Source organism: Zeugodacus cucurbitae, chromosome 3 (genome assembly GCF_028554725.1).
Source record: "Zeugodacus cucurbitae isolate PBARC_wt_2022May chromosome 3, idZeuCucr1.2, whole genome shotgun sequence".
NCBI lineage: Eukaryota > Metazoa > Arthropoda > Insecta > Diptera > Tephritidae > Zeugodacus > Zeugodacus cucurbitae.
Window position 1 is genome coordinate 17303041 of NC_071668.1, and position 26037 is coordinate 17329077.

Below are 26037 nucleotides of genomic sequence, written 5' to 3' on the forward strand. Positions count from 1 at the left end.
TGGCAACAAAAAGTTTGTTAGCATCGAACGATAGCGATCGCCATTCACCGTAACGTTGCGTCCAACAGCATCTTTGAAAAAATACGGTCCAATGATTCCACCAGCGTACAAACCACACCAAACAGTGCATTTTTCGGGATGCATGGGCAGTTCTTGAACGGCTTCTGGTTGCTCTTCACCCCAAATGCGGCAATTTTGCTTATTTACGTAGCCATTCAACCAGAAATGAGCCTCATCGCTGAACAAAATTTGTCGATAAACACATTTCGAACCGAACACTGATTTTGGTAATAAAATTCAATGATTTGCAAGCGTTGCTCGTTAGTAAGTCTATTCATGATGAAATGTCAAAGCATACTGAGCATCTTTCTCTTTGACACCATGTCTGAAATCCCACGTGATCTGTCAAATACTAATGCATGAAAATCCTAACCTCAAAAAAATCACCCGTTATATGTATTATGTACATATGTTCATACTCACAGTTATGCGTTTTTCAGTAAAGTAAAAAATTCATAAATTTCTGCTCCATTCAATTTGACACAGCTACTTTACAGAATGACTGATCGTCGGCTGCTTTTGCGTTTTTTATTAATTTAATTGAAATTTATTGATAGGCCGAGGCGGTATATATATATATTTTTTTAGTTTTTTATTTTTTATTTTATTTTATGAATCGTACTCCATTTGGCTTGCAAATGCTATATATAAAAAAAAATAAATTATTGAAAAGAATTATGTTGACAGCATTTAATTGTGTGTATTGTTGTAGTTGACAATATAAGCCGTTGATTATAAATAAGCATAATATGAAGATATGAAATGTGAGATGTGAGATGAGCTTTAAAAAATTATATGATCACTGTACACATCTTTTTTCTTTAGAAACCCAAAAGAAGATGTACCTAATTCAAGGTGAGGCATTTTTGTTAATTCAGCGATAAATATGTTGCTCAACATATGCTTACATACATACACACATATTTTATTGTATATAGTTATGGTGAACTTCAGTTATGAGCGCTTAAAATGAAGCATTCACTGTCGCGTACAAAAGACTTAAGCGACAAACCTCAATGAGTTGCATATACTTAATGCTGTCAACAGGCATCTCCTACAGTTCACTTCAAACTGCTGTGTAGCAAAATAATATATTGAAATAACTAATAATGCTGGCGACTAATATAATTTTTAATCTAATTATATACATATGTGTTTGGCATATGGCAGAGAAGGCGGAAAATAAGGTGCGAATATTCACATTATGGACGCAGTGCAATTATTCATTAGCGCAACGCAAAAAACAACAACAAAAAATATGCAAAAGGCATATTTAAATTAGAGCGTAAAAGCGGCGTGTTCATAAACATTAAAGCTTACACACCCATTGTCAGAGAGTTAGCCCACAACAACGCATGTCACAGGCGAGCACTGTAAAGCTGTTTACTACGGAAACGAAACACTACACTAAGAAATAGGAGAAAAAAATATATTAAAGAAAAAAATATTAAAAAATACAATATAAAAAATAAAAAAGTTAAGATTTGCACGGGGGTGGCAACGATTTTCATATATGCAAATCCACATATACATATGTACATACATTTTCCTCTAAGTGCGAATTTATCTAGAGCACGTTCGCTGTTAAATGCTTAGCATTTGATATTAATGGTCTTCTCATATTTCTTTTGTATTGCCCACACAGTTTTGTTGTAACATAAAGTTGATTTATGACATGCTTTGGCGCCTGAGATAAATTGGAAATAAATTTGATTACCTTACTGCAATACATATGCACATATATAAGGCTTCTAAATATTATAGTAATGCGGAGGTAATAAGAAATTTTACATATTCCGGGAAATAAAAAATTAGGGATTTGGTTGGGTAACAACTTTTTGGATGTCATATCACTGCCACTTAAAGGGTTGAATTCTATATTAAGTATTGTGGACTCTATAACAAATATATTAACTTCCGGTATGTAGTTTAAGTTTCAGTATAGTTCATAGACCTTCATGCTTGGGTCATAATTACAAGATAGTGTTATAACATAAAATTCATCACGTGTTCTTAGATAGCTTAAAAACTGGAGGTAGGGTCCGTATTTTTTAGTTAACTCCAAGACGCTAATACCAAAACGTAAATACAATCAAAAATCCATCAAATTTTGGGCCTAATTATTGAATCCGTTTCGAAAAATGGTTCGATTCGATCGAAAAATTTTACGTCAGAATCATTGAAACCGTATCGAAAATAAAACTTACGATCTCATTGAACTCACTTACCGACTCAATAAAATACAGTCCTCGGCTAATAGATGTCGCTAATTACGAAATCATTGAATCCTCAATATCGAAAATTTTGGTCGAAACCTATCCGTTGGTGAGTGAGTTGTAGAAATTTAAAGGAAATAAACCATTTATTTTAGAGACAAGAGACAAAAACAGACAAAAACAAGTAAGGGAGGGCTAAGTTCGGGTGTAACCGAACATTTTATACTCTCGCAATTTATTTATTTAACTTAATTTATATTATATAATACACAATTTGACCCACATATTCGTCATATATATTGTATAAGGTCCATTGAAAGTTGGAAACCATAATATTAGGTTAGAAACACCGAGGTCCTCATGTTCGATATATGGGGCATTGAAAACCTATGGTCCGATTTTGGCAATCTTTAGAATGGGGCTGCCACACTATAAACGTAGTATTTGTGCAAAGTTCTGCACCGATATCTTCACTAGTGCTTACTTTATATATTGTAAAGTAAACGATTCAGATCGTCTTCAAAGTCTGGTATATAGGAAGTAGGCGTGGTTGTGAAGCGATTTGGCCTATTTTTACAACATATCATTGGGATGTAAGGAAACTATTAAAAACCAAGTTTCATTGAAATCGGTCGAGTGGTTCCTGAGATATGGTTTTTGACCCATAAGTGGGCGACACCACGCCTATTTTCCATTTTGTAAACAAATCTGAGTGCAGCTTTCATCTGCGATTTCTTATGTGAAATTTAGTGTGTCTGACGTTTTCCGTTAATGAGTTAACCCACTTTTAGTAATTTTCAACCTAATTTTTGTATGGGAGGTGGGCGTGGTTATTATCCGATTTCTTTCATTTTTGGACTGTATTAGGAAGGGGCTAAAAAACGACTGCAGAAAGTTTGGTTTATATAGCTCTATGGGTTTGCGAGATATGTACAAAAAACTTATTAGAGGACGGGGCCACACCCACTTCCCCAAAAAAATTACATTCAAATATGCCCCTTCATAGTGCGATCCTTCATACCAAATATATTTTCATAGCTTTATTTATGGCTTAGTTATGGCTTTTTATGTGTTTCGGTTTGCGCCATTTTGTGGGCGTGGCAGTGGTCTGATTTTGCTCATTTTCGAAAGCAACCTTCCTATGGTGCCAAGAAATAAGTGTGCCAAGTTTCATTAAGATATCTTAATTTTTACTCAAGTTACAGCTTGCACAGACGGACGGACGGACAGACAGACATTCGGATTTGAACTTTACTCGTCACCCTGATCACTTTGGTATATATAACCCTATATCTAACTCGTTTAGTTTTAGGACTTACAAACAACCGCTATGTGAACAAAACTATAATACTCTCTTTAGCAACTTTGTTGTGAGAGTATAAAAATTTAACTATGTCCTAAAACCCGAAATTTTCCTTTCCCACAGTTGACACCATATAAATTGTCATAACTTCAAGTGGCTTGAATAAAATTTGATTTGATTTGTTTACAATAAAAATGCCGATTTATCCAAGTTTTTTTTTATTTATTTACCAAGATTTAGGTACACGTGTTTTCCGCCTCAGATTACAACAAAAGAGGTGATAGTGATCTCAAGTTTGGTGATACTTATCGAACCCGCAGACGAAAGCTCTTGACTGCTGACCTTGAAATGGCAATAAATGTATTATTTCAATTATTTTGTTAATACATGTTGAATTTTTTCTCGAAAGTTGAAAGTGAGTTTGTTACAATTTCATATTTTGACTTAACTGCAGAAGATGTATCACCTGGAAATGCTTTATAGATATACAAAGCAGAAGAGTGTGATATCTATATGTGTATGTATATATAGAGGTATATGTCCATTAAATTAAAATGAAAGTCAGCTGAGAAGTGTAATTGAAATTGAAATTGTTGATTGATGCTTAGTGGCTTTATAAAAACATAACAATAACAATGTTGGCTTTCACATTCAATGGTAAGTGATGATTGGCATTTCATTTATATCGTATCTATATATATTTACGTACATAAAGATATATAAGAAGACCATTACATCGGTGTCTGTGCTGCTTTCGAATGTACTCAAACCACTTTGTAACTGGCGCAAGGTCACCTTTCTTGAAGATTTCATGTTTTTTGGCGATAATTACCATTAGACATTTTGTAACTATAAATGAAATCATCATAATTGATTGCAACAAAAAGTGCAGACGGTTTTTTTTGAAATGTGGGTGTTAAAGTGCTTTTAAAATGTTTAAAATTTTGTGTCTTTGTTGTCTGGGAGAAAGGAAGTAATGCCATTAAAGTGCAGGTGGATGTTTCTGATGAGTTTTCTTCAGATTTACTTTTGATGCATTAAAGCTTATGTAGATCTGGGGTAGCTTCGTTGTAAATATTGGTTTTTCAATATTTTTTTTTAATCATTAAGTCATCTAAACCTTTAATACTTCTCAAGAAAAATACTGTCAAAAATCGAGAGAGGAAATGGGTATTGATCTTCCTCGATAAATACTTTGGTCCCAAGTTCACCTTCGATATCCTGTCGTCACTCGACAAGCAACGTCTAACTCCTGAGTGAAAATTATAGTTGACCTTATTCATTTAAAAAGCTTTTTTTTTTTACAGATCAACCTGGAACAGATCAACCTGGATTAACCAATCCACAGTTTAGGAATAATGAAGTTCAATTTCTGGCACTGCTTTGGCACCTTCAATTTCCATCATTGGTTCACATCTCATTTAACTATAAAATTATATAATTTTATAAGAATAAAAAGACACCTCCCCTCCCCAACTATTTGGCCAAAAACCCCATCTCTCTCTATCTCCCAAACAATTATGTTCTAAATACTAATCCATTTTGACTTGTTCATGCGTATCACATGCGAAGCATAAAAATCAGCGGCAATAGTAATAAAAATCAAGTTTCAAATTAAACATGTCAGCACCATAAAAATTTCGCGCGAACTACACATGTACCACTACCTACATACTATGAGTTTCTATAAAATTATCTGCACCATTCTGGACAGCTTAGAATAAGCCAACACCCTCCTTGTCAAGCTAAAGAAATATGCAAAAAACGGGCAGAAACCAATAAAAAGACACGCCACCGCTTGATTGCGCGCTTATTTGTAGTAATAAAAATAATAACAACAACAACAATTAATAGTAAGTGTACAATGGCAATTTTTTATTATTTTTCTTCAATTTATTATATAACACTTTAATTATTATTTTCTAACCACATAATTGTTCTCGATAATATTATAGTTTTTTTGTGGTTCTTTGCCAATTTGCAGCAGATTTTTATGTACAAAGTGCGCTTGTTTGGTTATATTATTTTATTTTTAACGTCTATGTTTTTCTTTATTTCTTATTTATTTTAATTGGTAAAATTATTTCGCAATATTTCAGTTTAATTATGGCACGTTTCAGCCAAATTGACACTAATTAAATTGGTTTATTGGTTGTTAGACTCCGAATGACCAAACGAGAACTTTTTTTGCAAACAGAAATAGAGAATCAGAGTTTTAGTCCTTTCTAGCAATCGATTTAAAAAAAAAATTGGCATTGTTCGAGGCAGAGATGGAAACAAAGTTGGTGCATACTGACCCATTCAAAAGAGTTAGAGCTCGGAGTTGTTTTGAGAAGGAAATTCGACTAGACAAAGCAATTCTAAAAATAATTTGAAAATGTTTGAAGATATATATGTAAATGCTTATGCGCAAATTACTGTAATAATCTGTAATACCCCGTCTTAAACCTTTCTGTATTATTAACCGCTGTCTTAGCTGTGCTCTTTATGACAGAAATTATAACCTCATATCCCCTTCCTTAGAACAATCAGTAAGGATTAAAAATAGTACTATATTTCGGAGATAATATATTTACTTTTTTTCTCTCTCCTTTCAGAATATCGTACATATGGATATTATCTCGAAATCCTACTCAACTACTGGTAAGTTTTGTTATTCATCATATAATTCAAGACAGCTATATCCTTAGATCTAGAGACAAATGATAATTTATTTGATACTAACTATGAAATCGGACTTGTTTGGGATCTGGATCGAACTTGTTTTCATACAATTTGTAGTATTGTTCCTTCTCAAGTTGTTAGAAAACGAACATCTCATTAGAAATTGCCGAACAAAGAAGTAGGGTGATAAGCAATGAGTCACATTATTGAGCGAACGGTTATTTCAGGCCATATATGAAGTTCGAACAATCCTAAAGAATCTCGACAAGGCCCCTTACATCAAAAAATACTTACTGTCTCCAGCAGTAGCATGTATATTTGGTCGATACTTTATTAAATCTGTACTTGAAGCCGATGGTGAGCAGTACAGCCGAATGTTTGACGACGATCTATTGGTTCCCCAAGTCATCATAAAAATATTGAATCAATCTCAATAAATAGATCTTTATTTTGATGGACGACTTTCATGGGTGCTTATGAGATGTCCTCACAGTTGCCAAATGCCCGAAATTCTAATGAAAACAAGTAAGGACACGATAAGTTCGGCTGTAACAGTAATTTTATAATTTCGCAATTTGATGAGACCCACATATTCGGCATAAAGTCCTCTAGAATAAGGAAAATTATTATATATGAATACTTAATATATGGAAGCTGGGACCGATTTCAACTATTTTTGCCACTAAGCTGCATTAAATCCAATATTTTACGTTCACTTATTTTTTCTAAGATATCTCACATACTAACTGATATATGCAGTATAAAGTCCACGGGAAGTTTGTAAATCCGTATATGAGGTATATGGGGGCTAGATGAAGTGATGATCCTATTTTGCCCATTTTTGACATAGTTGTGCAAAGTTTTATTCCGATATCTTCACTGGTGCTTAATTTGTAGCAACATATTGCGAGACTCTAAAAATAACAAGTAAGGAAGGGCTAAGTTCGGGTGTAACCGAACATTTTATACTCTCGCAATTTATTTATTTAACTTTCTTTATATTATATAATACACAATTTGACCCACATATTCGTCATATATATTGTATAGAGTCCATTGAAAGTTGGAAACCATAATATCAGGTTAGAAGCACCGAGGTCCTCGTGTTCGATATATGGGGCCTTAAAAACCTATAGTCCGATTTCGGCGATTTTTAGAATGGGGCTTCCACACTATTAACATAGTATTTGTGCAAAGTTCTGCACCGATATCTTCACTAGTACTTACTTTATATATTGTAAAGTAAACGATTCAGTTCGTCTTCAAAGTTCTGGTATATAGGAAGTAGGCGTGGTTGTGAAGCGATTTGGCCTATTTTCACAAAATATCATTGGGATATAAGGAAACTCTTACAAAACAAGTTTCATTGAAATCGGTCGAGTAGTTCCTGAGATATGGTTTTTGACCCATAAGTGGGCGACCCATTTTCCATTTTGTAAAAAAATCTGAGTGCAGCTTTCATCTGCCATTTCTTATGTGACATTTAGTGTTTCTGATGTTTTTCGTTAGTGAGTTAACCCACTTTTAGTAATTTTCAACCTAACTTTTGTATGGGAGGTGGGCGTGGTTATGATCCGATTTCTTTCATTTTTGGGCTGTATTAGGAAGTGGCTAAAAAAAACGACTGCAGAAAGTTTGGTTTATATAGCTCTATTGGTTTGCGAGATATGTACAAAAATCCTATTTGGGGCAGGGCCACGCCCACCTCCCCAAAAAAATTACATCCAGATATGCCCCTTCATAGTGCGATCCTTCATACCAAATTTTATTCTATAGCTTTATTTATGGCTTAGTTATGGCACTTTATGTGTTTTCGGTTTTCGCCATTTTGTGGGCGTGGCAGTGGTCCGATTTTGTTCATTTTCGAAAACAACCTCCTCAGGGTGCCAAGAAATAACTGTGCCAAGTTTCATCAAGATATCTTAATTTTTACTCAAGTTACAGCTAGCACGGACGGACGGACGGACGGACGGACGGACAAACGGACGGACAAACGGACGGACGGACAGACAGACATTCGGATTTGAACTCCACTCTTCACCCTGATCACTTTGTTATATATAACCCTATATCTAACTCGTTTAGTTTTGGGTGTTACAAACAACCGTTATGTGAACAAAACTATAATACTCTCTTTAGCAACATTTGTTGCGAGAGTATAAAAAGCAGACAATACTTTAAAAATAGTACCAATTAACTGCAAAATGAGTAATAATATTTTAGATGCAACCGGCAAGTCTTTTTAGAGACAAAAGTAGAGAAGTAGTCTTAGAGGTCAAAGTAGAGATTCGTGGGAAAGCTCCTATCGACGACTATTGGGGAACATACGATTTGTTAGATAGTCTCGATATTGATTTTGAGGTTAGATCCAACCAATCAAAAATATTGTAGATATAGTAAATATATTAAAGAATACTCAGTTTAAATTTGAAGTCGATCGGTCAATTTCTCGTTGAGTTATGATGTCAGCAATTTTGAGAAATGTCGTTTCGAGAAAAACGCGCTTAAAGTTTCGACTATAGCGGTTTATACCTGTGAGCGGTATTTCTGTAGAACACTGGCATTCAAAAACTATTCAAGATTCGACCTTGCCAATTTCAAGGAAAATTTTTGAAAATATAAACTATCGAGTAAGAAAAAAAATAGATTTTTTGAAAGTGTCACACTGGTTTAGCGCCTTAAATCTCGCAGTCTAATTGAGGCAATTATTTCGTTTTAGAAGCTGATATAGATAAATTGTTTCGACAAACTTCGATCTCATAGCAGTCGTAGAAAAATATATTCATTACTCTCCAACTTATCAACACACCCTCGTACTTCTTTCATTTTCGCTGTCAAATTGGCATGCGTAATAGGTTTTTTTTTCTCAACTGACACGCTTTAATTTACCAATACATAATATGTTTTAGCTATAATAAATTGAACTCTATTATTTATTGATTTTGCTTATTTTTCGCCTCGAGCTAGCCGCACAGTTTTTTTTCAGTTTCGGAATTCGCGAAAAAGAAATCGAAAAGTGCTCTTAATTCAACTAATGATTCTTAAGCATTTAAAGCACTTTTATGAAGCCAACCTGTTTACGAATACATTATTTCGGCAATTTGTTGTTGTTTTCTTCAAATTTTTTTTTCGATATTTCTCAAATCAGCATAACCGATGACGTTGGAATGCGGCGCTTATTATAATAAATGTTTGTCACCTAAACAAATAGTGGCAATAGAATAGCGAAAAACGTAGATCAAAATGGTTAACAGCAGTCAGATCATTAAAATCAGATCAATTAGTTTGGTAGAATTCCATTTTGGCGTAAATTAATTTATTGCGTAATAATTTAAAGTACTTTTTTATGAATTGACTTCCTTATTGAAAGTACAGAGGTCACTCAATATCTTTAGTGAATACGTATTTGTAACTATATATGCATAATTTGAAGTCATTAACCTCATTGGCAGTTATTGTTCGTTGAGATAGGGTTGTTCGTTTCTTTTGAGCCTACTTCGTTGCGTATAAATTTCTAGACCTTAGATATATCGATCCATGCGATAAACGTAGTTGACAGCGATGGGTACCGTTTGTTTCGGCAATTACATCTTCATTGTCGTAGAACTAATTCTATCAATGTATTTGCGTGATCCCATCCTTCTAACGTTCCAATGGACCCTATATATAATACTCGCTTTTAAGGGATTTTCTATTTTGAAGGTAGATATTCAGCTTACACAGCCGTATTAGTTTTGCGGGGATACCAAATTCAGATATCGCGGCATAAAGGCAGTCAAAGGGGTCTCCCTTTTTGTGTATTGGGCAGAGTACACTGAGATTCCAATCGTCAGGCATGCTTTCTTCCGACCATATTCTGCAAAGAAGCTGATGCAAGCACCTTATCAGCTCTTCGCCGCCGTATTTGAATAGCTCGGCCGGTAATCCATCGGCCCCGCCGCCTTATTGTTCTTCAAGCGGATAATTGCTATTCAAATTTCTTCACGGTCCGGCAATGAAACATCTGCGCCATCGCCGTCGATTGGGGAATCGGGTTCGCCATCTCCTGGTGTTGTACTTTCACTGCTATTCAGCAGGCTGGAGAAGTGTTCCCTCCACAAACTCAGTATACTCTGGTCATCAATAACTAGATCACCTCTGGGGCTCCTACAGGAGTGTGCTCCGGTCTTGAAGCCTTCAGTTAGTCGCCGGATCTTTTCGTAAAATTTTCGAGCATTACCCCTGTCGGCCAGCTTGTCAAGCTTTTCATACTCACGCATTTCGGCCTCTTTCTTTTTTTGTCAGCAAATGTGTCTCGCTTCAATCTTCAGCTCTCGGTATCTTTCCCATCCCGCTCGTGTTGCGGTCGATCGCAACATTGCGAGGTAGGCAGTATGTTTTCTCTCCACTGCGAGACGACAATCCTCATCATATTTTCACTTTTGCTAAATCGACATATATTTGAAGAGCTCCCAATAATGTTGAGGACACCCCTGTGATATATGTAGTGTGCCAGAAAATACACTGGACATCTATTTTAGAAAGGTTAATAAAGCCATCTATCGACTGGTCGAGTTTTTGGAATTTTACATTCTAGAATCTGACATGCGTACCACTGAGATCATTTATTACTTATAACAAATGAACCAAGAGAACTCTTTGACAGACAGTTTCAGCATTGTGAACAGAGATTCTTGAGTAGTTCCTCTGTGGACAATATCTTAATCGAAAAGGCGATACTGTACAATGAAATCTAGGTCCACTATTTTCGGTAGTTCTTACTCAAAGTTTCGAAATTTTGAAAGTCATTTTACATTGATTTTAGAATCAGTGCCCTTGATATTCCATATCTGCTAATGAAATATACTATCTCTTATACTCTTATCTCTTATACTTTAAAGAACTATAAATGCCTTTACAGGACAACATTAAGGAAGTGAAGGAAGGTGTTTTTTTCATTAATGCTACAGTAACAGCCAGTGCTGAATTAAGCCAGCGCCTGTAGAAAATACTGTCAAGAGGCTCTTGGTTAGCTATAGGTTCCAAACCAAAACTGTTACAAATAAACTTTTGTGGATTTAATATGGGCAAATAACTCTTAGTACAGCACTCTGCTTTTTGTTCCACGTTATTGAGAATGTTTTCATATATAAGCGCCTTCGTAGCATCAGATCGGTAGGGCCACCTAGCGTCCGATAACTTTTCGAAATCGGTATTTTTTAACTAAAATAAAAAAAAGTAAAATATTTCAATGTATTCGTAAGAAGACTCCATCGATAGGTAGAAGCCGTAAAAAATGCATAGATGCTTCTGTAATGAAGTCTGCAACGCACTTAGCACTAATTCTGCTGAAAACATTCCAGGAGCAGCCTCCCAATTTTGCGATAAATTGCTATTTTTTACGATTGGACACTGGAGTGCATTTGCTATTTTCGCTACGTGTCTAATCCGACACTGGTAACAGCTGAAGAAGAGACCGGTTTGCGACATAATGGTCTATGAGATGATATTGGACAAATTGTATTTATATTTGAAATACTGTTATTCCTTAAATATTCGGGGTATGAGTTGAAATTGGTTCTGAGATCTCTGTTGATGTTTGAGATATCTAACAGAGACATTAGTTAATGACGTTCAAAAGGGTTTTATGTGAGAAAAAGGCGTGGTCGCATAAAGATCTAGTCTATTTTCAAAACGTATCAAGAGGACATTACGGAAATGTTGTCTGCGGCCTACATCTAGTTGTAAATTTTAAATCTGCGGCTCTCTGTGTCAGACTTTGGGCTCGAAACTCAAGCGCTTACTGAGTTATAACACCTTCGATAAGTTTGTGGGCATAACAATTATTTAAATTGGATCTTGATGAAGATTAGGGGTTTAAAGTGAACTTCCACTAAAATTAGAAACCTTTTAGTTAGGATAGCTCGGATCGTTGGATGAACGGATTGTCAGATGGGCTTCCGGAAACCATTCTATCTATTTTTTTATACATATTAACAAACATACATATATCAATTCAGATCAGGTTTAGGTGTATTAAACCGTTAGTTGAAAAAAACTGTGATACCTTAGTGCAATATATTGCGAAGGTATAAAAAGGGTGTGACCACTGACATATGCAGCGCTAGTGGCCAATAAACTCTGCACTGTCAATGCAAATATATTATCGAACAAAATTTATTTTATACAGAAATTAATATATGCAATAATATTATATACATACATATGTATATGTGTATATATGCATATATATTTATTAACGCATACTAATTTAGTGAGTTAATTTTCCTGTCTGAACTTGGCAGCATGTCAAATGTGTGCATTATTTAATGTCATACATTTCAAATGCAAACATACAAAGGAACATATATTTTATATTTGCTAATTTTTTATTTTTTTTTTTCTGTTTGCCATGCTTATTAACATATTTTCAAAACTCACATATTTTGATTAAAAATCAATTAAGCATTATAAATTTAAAAAAATCACCAGTATTATGCGCATAACTTGCCAACTACAAACCGGTAAATTTCTAAAAAAAACGCTTGTTTCGATTCCACACTTTTTATTGTTTTTGTTTTTGTATTTATTTGCATGTGTGCACAAGCAGTTGTTGTACATTGAATTACATATTTTAAAAATTGTTTACATAAATTGTTGTTGTGTTGCGTTTTTCTGTTTCACTTTATTTTTATTTTTTTGCTTTTATTTATTATTTTTTTATTTATTTTTACTTGCATGCATATAGTTAATATATCAGTTATACTATAGTTTAACACGCTCCATATATTTATTTAGTACACTTCGTGCGCGCACAAGCGACACTTTGCAACCTCTGCCAGCGCGTGTGTGTTTGTGTACATTTATGTATGTGTGTGTGTTTTTTCGTTTATGAAAAATTTATACTACATTATTGACTAAATTTAATAAAAATCCTCACTATTTAACGCTATGTGATTCGTTACACTTTCCACTTCGAAACTCTTCACTCTTGCCAATTGATGAATCTCGATTTATTAGCTGTCAAGTATGCTTATTAGCTGTCAGTAGACTTTCTCTAAATTTTTTGTGACACGCTGCTTACTTTTGTTGTTGTTATAAATAAAAAGCATTGACTTAAACTTAGTGTTAGTAAATTTTTATATATATGTATATATATATACATATATAAGCAGCTGTATATTTACATTTTGTTAGGTGTGCTTTTTTATATAGTGTATCAAAAGGATATATATATAACTAACAGTATTGCAAATTATAAAAATTAATTACATATATAAATTAAAATGCTGTCTTTCTCTTGCACATTGCATTTCGTACAGTACACATTACTGTTTTTGTTTTTGTTATTTTTTTTTTTTGTAATTTTTGTTTTATAGAAAAAGACACTTTTAAGATTCGTTTTGCTTCTATTTAGTATAACGTTTTTCCTTAGACTATGAAATTATCTCGAAATCTTCATCCGAATCGCCCTCAGGGTCAGCATCGCAACCATTGCGCGTCAAACTGCTTGCATGTATGTGATTAACGTTTTCAAAGTCTGCAAAGCCAGAGAAATTCAACAGATTATTAACACTTACTTAACGCAAATAATAAATAAAAAAATAAAAAAATATAACTGTTAGTACATAGAAATGAAAGTTAGTGTTAAGAGTAAAAAAAATTGTATGTAATTTCAAAGACCTTCAGAATCACAAGAACTTAGCGTGCGATAGCAACGATTCTTATAATTTTCTAAAGCGGCTGCCGCGTCTGCTGCTGCGCATGTAGCACGTGCAGATGTGCCTAAAGTGTTGGCTATGGTTGTACGCGGTGTGTTGCTATTGGTAGCATCACTGGTGGCTGCCGAGTTTGACGAGGTTGTGGAGGATTTACAGTTTACCAAACCCGTTGTTGTTGTATTTAGTGTAGTAAAATTTGACTCAATACCTGCCGACGTGGACGATACCCATTCCGCGGAGCGCGATTTAGCAATCTCGAGCAGCGGTTGTGTGCAGGCGGGCAAAACTTTAGTGCGTAGGTTGTCCAGGAGTACCTCGAAACTCAGGCGCGATTTGCAGAGAAAGCACTGGAAGCCACAGAAATGCATATGAAATTAAAGTAATGACATAAATTCAAAGTCCACAACAAACCATCGCCATTGAGGGGTCCATCTGTTGGAAGCCAATACGTCCCGCATATCTTTGATGAAACGTTGCATCGAAATCAATCTCATCCTGTGAAGTCTTTTGTCCTACTGAGCCCGAACGCTGTGTGGTATGTGGATCTAGGTACAACACTTCATCGTCCACATAGCCCACAAAGTAGAGTGCTTGATTTGGGCGGCCGCCAATCATGCCACAACTACCAGCCAGTTCAAAGCAAAGTTTCAATGCTGGCACATAAATTGGATTTATATCACTGAGACCCAAGCGCAGCGGAATGATGAGTAATAAGGGTTTCCAAGTTTCGTCATTACTTGGATTCTCAAGGCATAGTGAATCTATAGTAACGAAAAAAAAATATTTAAACACTGTTTAATAAGTTAAAAAAAAAACAAAACTTACATATATCATCAGTCACTATAGTGTTGTCCATGGCTACATGTATAACAATCGAGCACCAGTCGTCGTAGCGCACCAGTTTTCTACAAAACACAATTATATTAATCGAATATCGTATTCGAAATATTAAAAAAAAGCACTACACTCACTTCAACACCTGCGCCACCGTGTTGGGACCAAACCATTGGCCAACTTTTTTATCTTCCGAATCGCCCATTAAAGCGATCTGATGTATAGAGAAATAACTTTTACGTGAATCCTCGAATCTATTGACAATTTTCAAATATGTCGCATCACGTATCTCGGGTGTCCAAAACCATTCTCGTCCCAAATGCAAATCAATTAAGGCCTGCGCCAAAACCATTTGTCCACAACGCAGCATGCAGCCCCAGCCTTTGTCGGTCGTCAATTGTGGCGCGCCAAGTGGCACGAAACCGCGGCGATATGTGCACCATAGACGCGATTGTATGTCACGGCGTATTAAATCGACTTCTGCAATACCGTTAAATGGTTACTCATATTAAATGTAGTAAACATGTCATTGCAACAACCTTGTATAGCATTATATCGTTTGCCCAGCACCCAAACGGCGCTGTTCACTTTTGGTATATCATCAGGTTCCCCCACTGCGCCAGCCACAGCACCAGCCAATACGCCATCAGGACCTAGATACGCTTCGAATACGCTATCCATTTTGCGTGATACATTAGCATAAATTGCAATTAGGCGATCTATTTTTGCGATACACTGCAAACGCAAGTAGTACGCACTCTGGCTCTGTCGAAACAGCTCGTTAGGATGACGCCGCAGCCAAATGTACGCCGTCGCTAACACTATTAGGCTACAGCTGATGCAGAGTGTGAATGTTAATGTGATTAATGTAGTCCACCAGCTGCACTGGCAGCAGAACTCAACAACAAAACGTAGAATTTTGGAAAAGCTGCGAATGTAATATCAATTATTTGACAATTGGAAATACACACACACTCACACATATTATGTTTAACTTGTATTAACAAATACTTACTATCAAAAAAAAAAAACAATAACAATATTGTTGATAAAATCGTTTATAGTGCGTCACCCACTCCGCGTATTTATGTATGCCCTTGAGTTGTATTTTTTTCTACATAGAACTGGTTACTGATTTGGCACAGATATTTACTTGCTATAGCAACACAAGCGTCGTATCATCTGACTTCCTTCCAAACTTTCCGTAATTAGGACACCTACACAAAATGCTGAAATCATCGGCAGTGTTTTTCGTACCTGAGTTTATATCCTTTTTCTCGTTTTTACCTGTTCATTACGCGATGGAAATAAAAATTTCAAAACAAAGAGGATTTGTTTCTTATTTGACAGAAACATAAAATGCCATTCACAATAAATGATGACGACAGATAATATGCCTACGGAGTACGGTGGGCCGAAACGCCTAAAATGTTCAACACAATTTGAACCGATGATGATGTTTAAACAATGATAATTTTAATTATTATTGAGTTTTAAGAGTACTATTAAATTAATTTCAAACTATTTGTATGAAAAGTTGTTCAATGCAATTAAAGAATATTATTTGTTCTTTTCTAAAAGAGTTGTCTATTGTGAATTATACTGCAATTTTGCGCCTTTGTGATTTATTATCCGCTCTTTCTAACATTTAAAGCCGCGAAAGTAAACGAAACGTTTCCAATATTAAAACATTATTTTTATATTTGTGGCGAGTTTCTTTACATTAAAAGTACATTGCAAATTTTCCAACACATTATTTACTATTATCTCACAGTAAGAAAAGTACTAAATTTGTTATTCAAATCTTCGAATACTTCTTCCGCCGCCGCAGCTTCATCACTTCCGCTACGATCTACCATATCGGCATTGGGATCCACATTCTCCTGAGCAGCTGCCAACTTCCTTGCAGCTTGTCGTTTCTTTTTCAAAGCTTTCTTATTCACGACTGCCGGCACAGACTGCGTAGTTGGACGTTTCCAATGTGGCACAAATTCATCGCACCATTGCCATAGATAATTGTAGAGGTCAAACATCATTTGTGAATCACGAAAAATGAAATTTTGTATATGATAAGTAATGTCAGCCCGCGTCTTTAACAAATCGTATAAATTGTAAATGAAGACACCACAAAACAGTTGACCCATCTTTACTTGCTGATATGGCATATTCAGCAATCCATTTAGACCATACAACTGAAAGACAACCGATTGGAATTCCGAAAAGCCATGTAAGACAATTGTCGAGTAGGAGTCGTATTTCTTCTTAAAGAGTTCTTGCATATGGAAATGCTTGAGTAGACTATCCATTACAAGGTAGCAATCGGATTTTGGTATATATTCCATGCGTTCAGGTACGGATAAACTGAGTAGATGCTCCTTAATCGTACGTGGATTGCCTTTCTGTGCTTCAGTATCCCGCACAATTCTTTCTTTTTTGACAATTTTGCCAAAACGCTTCTGAAATTCGCGTGGATCACGTTCGGCGGGTATTTTCGCATCGATGGTACGCAGTACTACTACACATATAATTAAGGCATGCAGGTGTATTAAGTCACAGTTTTGAGATTTATGCAGCCAATAAGCGATAGCAAGGAAATACATTTGCAAGTCTTTAGGCAGTTCCTCGACTTTCTCAAAAAGTTTGTCACTATCCAATTCGGGCATTCTACCTTTGAAGACGTTTCGCAAAAGTAACGGTTCGGGTTGTGCAGGTGTAAATTCGAATTTCGTTTCACTTTCCATAGCATAGCGTGTGTAATGTATGTTCGTAACACGCGGTCGTCGTCCCATATAAGTAAAATCAATAGGCAGTGGTTCACCATTCTCATCCAGCCGTGGCTGTGTTTCCTCGCCCTTCGCGCTGTTCAATAATGTAAAAATATATCTTAATATTGGCAGTGCGATTTCATTGCAATCACTATATGGAAAATGTTCAATTTGTGGACTGTTTATATATTTCCGAAGATGTACGAGATCCACAAAATAGCGTGGCAAATGTGCAGGATATAATTTGTCCAAGAACCATGTGGGAAATTTCGCTGTCTTGTCTTTACATTCATCTTCATCATTTTCCTCACCTACGTCTTCATCATCATCTTCGGTGTCTTCTTTGTTTTTGTTACCATCTAATATTTCTTCAGAATCATCTTCACTATCTGTGACTTCCCCACTATCATCTTCCGCACATTCTTCATTACTGTCAGCAGCATTGTTCTGCTCTTCTTCGACTTCGTCTTCCTCTTCATCTTCGACACTTTCTTCCTCATCCGTAATGTCATCACTGTCATCCTCCGGCTGCTTTGGCGGGTATCTTACAAATGCGTTTTCGTAATATTTTATAAAAAAGTCATAGGAGTGACATTTTTCATTTGAATAGCCACTGATTGCAGTATTCATTTGCTCCAGTAGCGAATTTCGCTGCAGCTGTAGAAGAATAAAACAATAAACACCATTTCAAACAATTACATACACGACTCACCTTGGGCAAACGACTTAATATTTTCGATAGCGCCGATTCCACAGTTTCATCCTTCAACCACTGCAGTATTACTTGTATTCTTTTTTGTTGCCCCTGCACTTTACGACTTCGTCCAACTTTTCCCAAACCCGTTGCAAAAAAGTTTTTAAAACTTGAACGTGCGATGTAATCATTGCCCAGCAATGCTGCGAAAAGTGGTAACTTCTCCTTGCAAAGCGAACGACGCGCTATCAAGTGCTCTATACGATATATGCAACAGTCCAAGAACTTGTAGGTTTTTCCCTTTTTCGGCGCACGCTTCTCTATATTGTTCACACGTATGTCACTTACAATGCGATTTGCCTTCGTCAGTTTCTCGACGCGTTTGGCTTCGTTTTTCCGTAATTTACGCTGTGGCAAACTAACGTCTTTTGACTCCTCTGCTTCATCTATCAGCTTTGTATGCGCCTTCACAGTCAATGTAATTAGTGGTATATATTGCACGTTATAGATATAGAAATCGGAATCATACGTGAGCACTGGGCAGCCCAACTTTCGACTCAGTGTCGCCAACTCATCATCTGCCTCAAAAACACAACGCATCACAGACACTCCACAGTCGCGTACTGCATCAACGAATACCTCCTTCATGAGAAGTGGAAATATTGTGTTTGAGCCACAAGGATTGATGCGTTTGATAACAGCTATTTTACCTCGCAATCGTTTACCAACTGTACGCAATTTACGATGTTCATAGCCACCGTCCATTAAAACATAAGGTTCAATATTGCATTCAGCGAGCACTTGAAAGAACTCCACCACAGCACGATAGAAATCATCGTAATCGCCACCAAATGCAGAACAATTCCCTGACACGTCTCTGAAGAGATTACACGACAAACTATCGCCGTCTATCACCAGATTGCAATCATGCAACTCATATGGCAGCAAATATTGTTCCGCATGACGTGCGATATAACCGGTGAGTCCACGCACACCCATTGCAATTTTTTAATTTATAATCCTATTTACTTGTGTTTATTTGACCTGTTCCACAGACTTGTGGTTTGTTTTGATTAGACCAATGGCCATGTGTTTCCAACAATGACTGGAGCTATTCACAGTAGACAGTATACAAATATTTATTTACCATAAACAAAAAGAGAATGCCACTCGTTTAGTAACGATTTGTGATATTTATATAAATTAATTATAAATTTTAATTTATTATTGCAATGAAAATGTTATAATATAATATTATATATCCTCAGCACTCAATATTTACTTAAATAACCGCGCAAATAACCAAATTGGAATAATTTCCAAGTGGCATATCGGTATGAAATGTAAATAGTCGTTCGTGAAAAAGAAGAAGCACATTTATATTTGCTTGAATGCAAGTGCACGATGGATGTTTCCTATTTTTCGCAGTGTGTTTTAGAATATTGTAAAGTGTGCACGTATTTACGTTCCAGCGCTTAATACATTTCTTTTCGACGCTTTCTAGTAATGCAAGAAGTTACTACAACGATTTCACACGAATTCCAATTGCGAATCGCAATTATTTCGCAAAGAGTGAATAATATCGGGTTTGAAGAAGTTTAAAATAAGTACAGAAGTGACGAATACTAGCTATATATACGCGCAGCAGTAAATATAATTTGGAATTGTAGAAAAGTGCCTTTTATTTGTGTGTGCGCGGCCATCGTACGATGAATCGTTGCTGGTGGAAGTGAACAGCAAAAACACAGAAGCGTATAATAAGAGTGAATGGTGCAAATAAAATATAAATTACGAATGCGAATTTATAAAAAAGAGGTTTGTGCTTAGTTGAAAATATCTAATAGTTGTGTGATTTTCATGAAAACTGCGCAAACTGTAAACTTTACACGAGCCCTACAAAATTTGGTCACTATTGAATATTATAATATCCAATTGGTTTATACAATACCAAGCTTGTGTTAATTACTGCTCGTAGTGGTTTTTGGTTTCAAATCTTGGTATTATACTATTTTGCTACACGGATTGCTTCATATTTTAACAATTCGCTTTTTGGCAGTCACAGACAAGTAGCAGCAGCAGCAGCATTTGAAGACGCTGTCTTTGGCTTTGAAGCTCAACGTCGACGTTAACGTCGCAGCCTTAGTTACCGTGAACGATTTTGTGTGTCTCTCTCTTGTGACGTTCATTCATATTCGTGCAGACATAAAGTTTGGTTAAAGCAAAGAAAAGTCAAGAAGCATAAAAGTAACATTGAACGAATGAGTGATAAAAAATGTGTATAAAAGAAAACAGAAAGAAATTTTCTTTTTCTGCTTGGTATTGTTTTTCTTTAATGGGCGCAGCAGCAAGTAAACGCACATAACTACCACCAATATAAACAGCTAGCGGCACTGGAGCAACCGAGACAGCAAACACCAAAAGAGCCTGAAATCGCTTTAAGACAAGTGTGTATATTGCTTTGGGCCATCTATTATAACATTGGCGTGTGAGTTTGTGTATTTGGTTTTTGTTATTGTTGACTGATTCTTGGCTTCTTACTTCTGTTTGGAGCTTCATGCGGTCTCTGTGCATATAAGCAGTGCAGTGTGGCGCCGAAGCATTGACCGCACTCGGTACATTCACATACACCTACATACGACATAAATGCATGCATATACGCATGTACTGGACTTCATGCGTTAAAAAAATAAAAATTACAAAGAATTGCAATAAAATAAGTGAGCATAGCATAGAGAAAACCGTAACAAAACGTAAAGAAAAATTGTGAAAACGCTAAAAAATACAAGTTCGTCTATTTTTGCAAAAAGCCGAAATGAAAATCGTGAAATTTTGTTTGTGTGTATATGAAAATTCTTAGTATAAAGTGAAGAAGTGAAGAAGAAAAGTGAGCGCAGAAAATATCACCTCATCGCATCCGTCAAACGATTGCAACAATAACAAAAGTAACAGCATAAACGGGAGCAACAATTATATACATACGCTGAAAAATTTGCTCCAAAGAAACCAAAAATTAATAAAAAAAACAAAAAAATTAAAAGAAGAAAACACGTACTCGCGAACTGTTCATATTCGCTCATTTGATTCGTGTTTTTCGCAGTGTTATCCATCGTCGTCGTCGTCGTGGTCGTAGTCGTAGTCGTGGTTATCGTCGCTGCGGATATTTTGCCGATTTCGTTGTTATTGTGGTCACAATTTGAATAGATTTTCTTGTGGAAAGTGTTCATTTGGCGTATTTTGGCAATTGCGCTCCAAACGGCTAGTGTGTTCCGTTTCGACGCCGCGAGAGACATCGCATTGGATATTGCCAACACAATCGCAATCGCCGGTCAGGCAAATCAAAGTAAAAACCAAACAAGCATTATACGTGCAATCTTCTTCCGATATTTGCATTTGTGCGCTATTCACCCCCCCCAACAGGCCCTTTCTATCAAAGAATTTGTTGTATTAATACTTTGCTATTCGTCGCGTTTTCGTGCTGCTCCCTATCACAAGTTTCGCGCATTTGACATTTGCCGATTCCGATTTGACGCAGCGCCACATTCCTGCGGTCACACACAGTGTTTGTTGAGCAGCACTCGTGCAGTTCCAGTGCAAAGTGCTAAGCGAACAGGCATTCTCAGGTGTTGAAAGGATTTTTTGCCAACAGTTGTAACAGTTGGATGCCGGTGGCCTAATTGGATAATGTGTTATTAAGACATAGATAGTGCTACGTTTTGTCATAAAAAATATAGATTGTGTTTAAAATAAAACAAAAAATAAAACAGTGAACTTTTGCAGTGGCACAAGAATTTGTGGATTATCGACAAATGATTCGTAAAAGCATTTAAGGTGAGTTGTGTTAATTTTTACTATTTTTTTATTTATAGTAAGTAATATAAGTACATAAAAAATAAAAATAAAATAAAATAGACATATTGAATTTAAAATGTAGAGGCAATCTAGATTTTGTCAAAATTAATTTCATTTTTTTATAAGTAATTTCTATTGAGATAAAGCTTCTCTGTTGTGTAAAACCACATTACTACAACCACTGCATATTATTTGAAAAATATTAAAATTTAATATTTTATCAATTTCAAAGTGACAAGTTTTCAACTGTGACACCCAATTACTCAAAACTCATCCAATTTCTTTTCCCACGCTTAGTCAGGTAAAATTTTCCATTACTTACTAATCTGCAAAACCGTGTTTAAAGTCATTTTCATATGCATTTTGTGTGTGTGTGCCAAAAATGCTTTCCGCAAATAATTTCTTAGAACTTCGAACGCTGTATCGAAGGCCACACTATTTACGTGCAATTTGTGTTTGCAATGATTGAATGCCGCAGTAGGTGGCGCGACAACAGTACGTGTGTTTACTTGAAAAACGCAGTGTATCTTTCTTATTTCTTTGAGCATAAACGTGAAAATTAACCACCCGCAAATCCTAATCAGCCAACAATTTTCATAATTTTCAATTGAAGCGATGACTGCGCACAAAATACCAGAAAAATGAGCATGTAATTTATATTAAATGTGCGGAAAATTACTGCAATTTTCACAGCGTATGAAATGAGAATATGTAAAGCGAATTTTTGTGGAAATCGAGTGAAATACTATAATGTGATTTATGTGCATAGAGATCAAGTAATGTATTATGTTCATACATATGTATAGGTGCTGGAAAAAGTGTGGTGTGTGGTTAGGAAAATTAAATTTAAAATTAATTTTTTGTGAAGCCAATATGACAAATACAAATTTTTTTGGCACATTCAATCAAATTGGAAACTTTTTTAGTTCAAGTTCCTTATAAAATGCTTTTGCATTTTTTTTATTAAACTATTTTTTCATAATTTTAAATTCTCTCTAATAAGTGGCGATTGTCACTTAATCTGCAAAAAAATCCATTTCATATGTCAAATTGTCTGGTTTATGGAATTATCGGATTTAAAATCCCTTAAACTCTTACCTTCCTTATTCTTCTTAATGCATTAGTCCTCAAACTGTACCATTAAATTTAATCTATTTTTCACAATTTTCCTATAGACCTATGCCCGTGTCCTATTGTGCTCCACTTGCCAATGTTGGCTCGTCATTCACTGAGCGCAGCGCCCAAAGCTGCAACGAATTGAGGACGAAAGTTCACTGGATTTTGTGTCTTGGCTTCTATTTTTTTTGGCACTTTCTTCCCCAAACAATTGATGATTACACACGATTATTTCACTATTTTATTTTGCTAGTTACTATGCAAATGCAAACTGTGCGGAGTCGATTTCACATTTATTATTATTTTTTCACACATTGCACAATTTTTGTATTAATGTGTGTTTCCTTGTTTTAAACGATTTGGATTCGGAAATTCTTGATTTACACACTTAAATATTACACGTTTGTAGAAATGTGTTTCTATAGAGGTCTATGGTATTTTCAATGTTTTTTCGCTTACGTCAAACTAATCCATTTTTTCTGTTTAATTTTTTTCTTTTTTTGCCTTAAAGCTGCAATTTTTTATGGTTTTCATTAAACAATGTGTATCGAAATTTTATAAATGTTTTGTTTAGCCTTTGGCGTGTATTTTTGTATTTTTATCATTGGAAATTCCACACAAGCGAAGTTCATTCTTAAATACACTTATAAATAATAATTAATTATTAATTTTTGTTTGTAGGTAATTAGTACATTTTTTATTGTTGGAAAATTTAGAAATAATTAAGATAGGTCACTGTTATCATAATTTTGGTTTTATAACAATACCAAATACAACAAAAATATTTGAATATTCTCACGTAGTCGATTCTTATGGTAAATATATATGTATAAATGTAAAAAACCGTATATTTGAACATGTTTTTTGATTTTTTAATATGCCGATAGCAACAGAAGAAACTTTTTTCTTTTTTTTTTTTAATTGAACTTTTAGTTTTGGCCAGGTGATATTTTAACGGGGTTAGAATGCAAGGGAACCTCCTTAAGATGTATGTATATATGTATGATTATAGCCGAATCGATAGCACGTTATACTTCTCCCAAGTGTAAACAGAACGCTCTCCACCTGGTTCTTCCAACGGAGTGGAGGTCGACCTCTTCCGCGGCTTCCTCAACGGGTACTGCATCGAACACTTTCAGAGCTGAAACACTTTCGTCCATTCGAACAACATGACCCAGCCATCGTAGCCGCTGTCTTTTTATTCGGTGGACTATGTCAATGTCGTCAAATAACTCATACAGCTCATAATTCCATCGTCTGCGGTATTCCCGTTGGCAATGTACAGAGGACCATAATTCTTGCGCAAAACGGTTCTCTCAAAAACCCCAAGAGTCGTCTTATCGGATGTTGTCGCCGTCCACTCTTCTGCGCCATTCATCAGGACGGGAATAATGAGGGACTTTGATTGATAGAGTTTGATTTTGGTTGGGGTACATGAGACGAGCTGTTTCAATGAGTTCGAACCTTAAGCAGAAAGGATGGCTTAGAATATGCGATTTCCACGACATTTATCCTATCGTACCGAAATTGAGCCGAATTGTATCCAGCTAATCACTGTTCTTTTGGCGATCTAAGCCCGTTTGGGTAGCTTGGTAGCCGCTAGTTGTTTATGGGGAACTTCAATTAGCAAAATATGCAGCTGATACTATTTCTATTTTCGATTTGACCTTCTACACATTTTCTGTAAAGAATTCTCTGCCCTAGTAATTTTGATTTATCTTTGTTTATAAATTCCAAATTTTCCACATTTTTCAACAACTCACAAAATTCATGATTATTTACAAAAATTCTCTCATTTGCTCAAATATGTTCATTTTATCATAATAATTTGTGCAGTTGAACAATTCTTTGGAATTCCACTTTACATTAGAACAACAACAACAACAGCAGTGCAAGCAACATGTGTGTACAAACACACCTGCATTATGTTTGTTGTTGTTGCACCAACGACAGCTGTAAATTCAAAAGCAAAGCCATTGTACATATAGCTCGATGGACAAGCAGATCACAAGCAACAACAACAACAGCAGCATGTGTACCACCAGCAATGAGTACACAAGCCCGGTGGCTGCGACTCCAATATTTGTGCTGCTGCTGCGCATTATTACAGCGCGGCAGACGGTATAATCACAGTGGAAATCTCAGTGTAAAAACTAAGTTAAATGCTAACAATGTTGCCGCTGCCGCCGCCACTGCCCCGCAAAACTCAGCACTAGCAGGCAGTGGCTATTTGCCCAGTGCATGTGCACTATTTAAAGTGCGGAGTCTGTACAGAATAAGCGCTGAGGTAAAGGTATCGCTGGCGTTGGCAAACACGTTTCGGGACACCATACCAGCATGTATATATGTATGGCAACAATAAAAGCAACAACGTATAAGAATATGTAGTACTTGTGTGGCTGTGCCCGCCAATGCACAGATGCTGTAGCCAGACGTCTGCTGACGCCTCTTGGCATTCATTCATCCCTAGCTCATATATGCAAGTGAACGTTCGCATTATATGCCCTGTGTCCATTCTTGGTTTGTTGCTTTACTCGAAGTTCGACTTGGGTTTTTTGTTTTCCGAATATTTCTTTCTCATGACTTGTTGTGTTTTTATTACTTTTTTCTCATTAACATGAGCAGCAGCTGAGCCCAAAAATATGTGGCGCGTACATATGTATGTTTGTCTGTCTGTTTGTATATAAAGTGATCTTGAAGTCTCAAGAATTCCATGCTCTGTGTGTAGCAGCAGTAAAAAGAAAAAATAAATAAAAATTTTTGTTCCCACTTCTTCGATCGCTTATGAAAATCCAAACTGACAGATGACAGTTTTTGTTATTGCTTTTATTTTTTC

At 35.8% G+C, this 26037-nt stretch overlaps 3 protein-coding genes across 5 annotated transcripts in view; 1 reads left to right on the forward strand and 2 right to left on the reverse strand.

Moving 5' to 3' along the window:
- Positions 1-13556: 13556 nt before the first annotated feature.
- Positions 13557-16194, reverse strand: LOC105217244 (cysteine protease ATG4B). 3 transcript variants are annotated; one of them, XM_011192158.3, is made up of 8 exons: positions 16065-16194; positions 15793-16006; positions 15317-15705; positions 14915-15257; positions 14769-14848; positions 14355-14704; positions 13906-14290; positions 13557-13762 (listed from the first exon to the last, which is right to left on the reverse strand). In XM_011192158.3, exons 3-8 carry the CDS (start codon positions 15456-15458, stop codon positions 13659-13661), a joined length of 1404 nt encoding a protein of 467 aa, XP_011190460.1. In that variant the 5' UTR covers positions 15459-15705; positions 15793-16006; positions 16065-16194; the 3' UTR covers positions 13557-13658. The 3 variants fall into 3 exon arrangements, with proteins under 3 accessions (XP_011190460.1, XP_011190459.1, XP_011190462.1); XM_011192157.3 differs by having other exon boundaries at positions 15793-16146; XM_011192160.3 differs by having other exon boundaries at positions 14152-14290; positions 15793-16145.
- Positions 16195-16451: 257 nt separating this feature from the next.
- Positions 16452-19357, reverse strand: LOC105217243 (protein asteroid). The gene is made up of 2 exons (XM_011192155.3): positions 18255-19357; positions 16452-18199 (listed from the first exon to the last, which is right to left on the reverse strand). The coding sequence occupies exons 1-2, from the start codon at positions 19233-19235 to the stop codon at positions 16541-16543; spliced, it is 2640 nt and encodes an 879-aa protein (XP_011190457.1). The 5' UTR covers positions 19236-19357; the 3' UTR covers positions 16452-16540.
- Positions 19358-19645: 288 nt separating this feature from the next.
- S_2 (protein Star) overlaps positions 19646-26037 on the forward strand; it is an 86311-nt gene continuing 79919 nt past the window's right edge. Inside the window, exon 1 of the mRNA XM_011192162.3 lies at positions 19646-22064. The gene's annotated coding sequence lies outside the window, so the exon portion shown is untranslated. The remainder of the gene's footprint in view (positions 22065-26037) is intronic.

Coding starts and splice junctions, on each gene's coding strand:
- LOC105217244 (XM_011192158.3), bottom strand. CDS start 15,458: ATGGATAGCGTATTCGAAGCGTATCTAGGTCCTGATGGCGTATTGGCT. Junction 15,258..15,316: donor ACGATATAATGCTATACAAG/GTTGTTGCAATG, acceptor ACGGTATTGCAG/AAGTCGATTTAATACGCCGT. Junction 14,849..14,914: donor ACGGTGGCGCAGGTGTTGAA/GTGAGTGTAGTG, acceptor TGTGTTTTGTAG/AAAACTGGTGCGCTACGACG.
- LOC105217243 (XM_011192155.3), bottom strand. CDS start 19,235: ATGGGTGTGCGTGGACTCACCGGTTATATCGCACGTCATGCGGAACAA. Junction 18,200..18,254: donor TATTAAGTCGTTTGCCCAAG/GTGAGTCGTGTA, acceptor ATTCTTCTACAG/CTGCAGCGAAATTCGCTACT.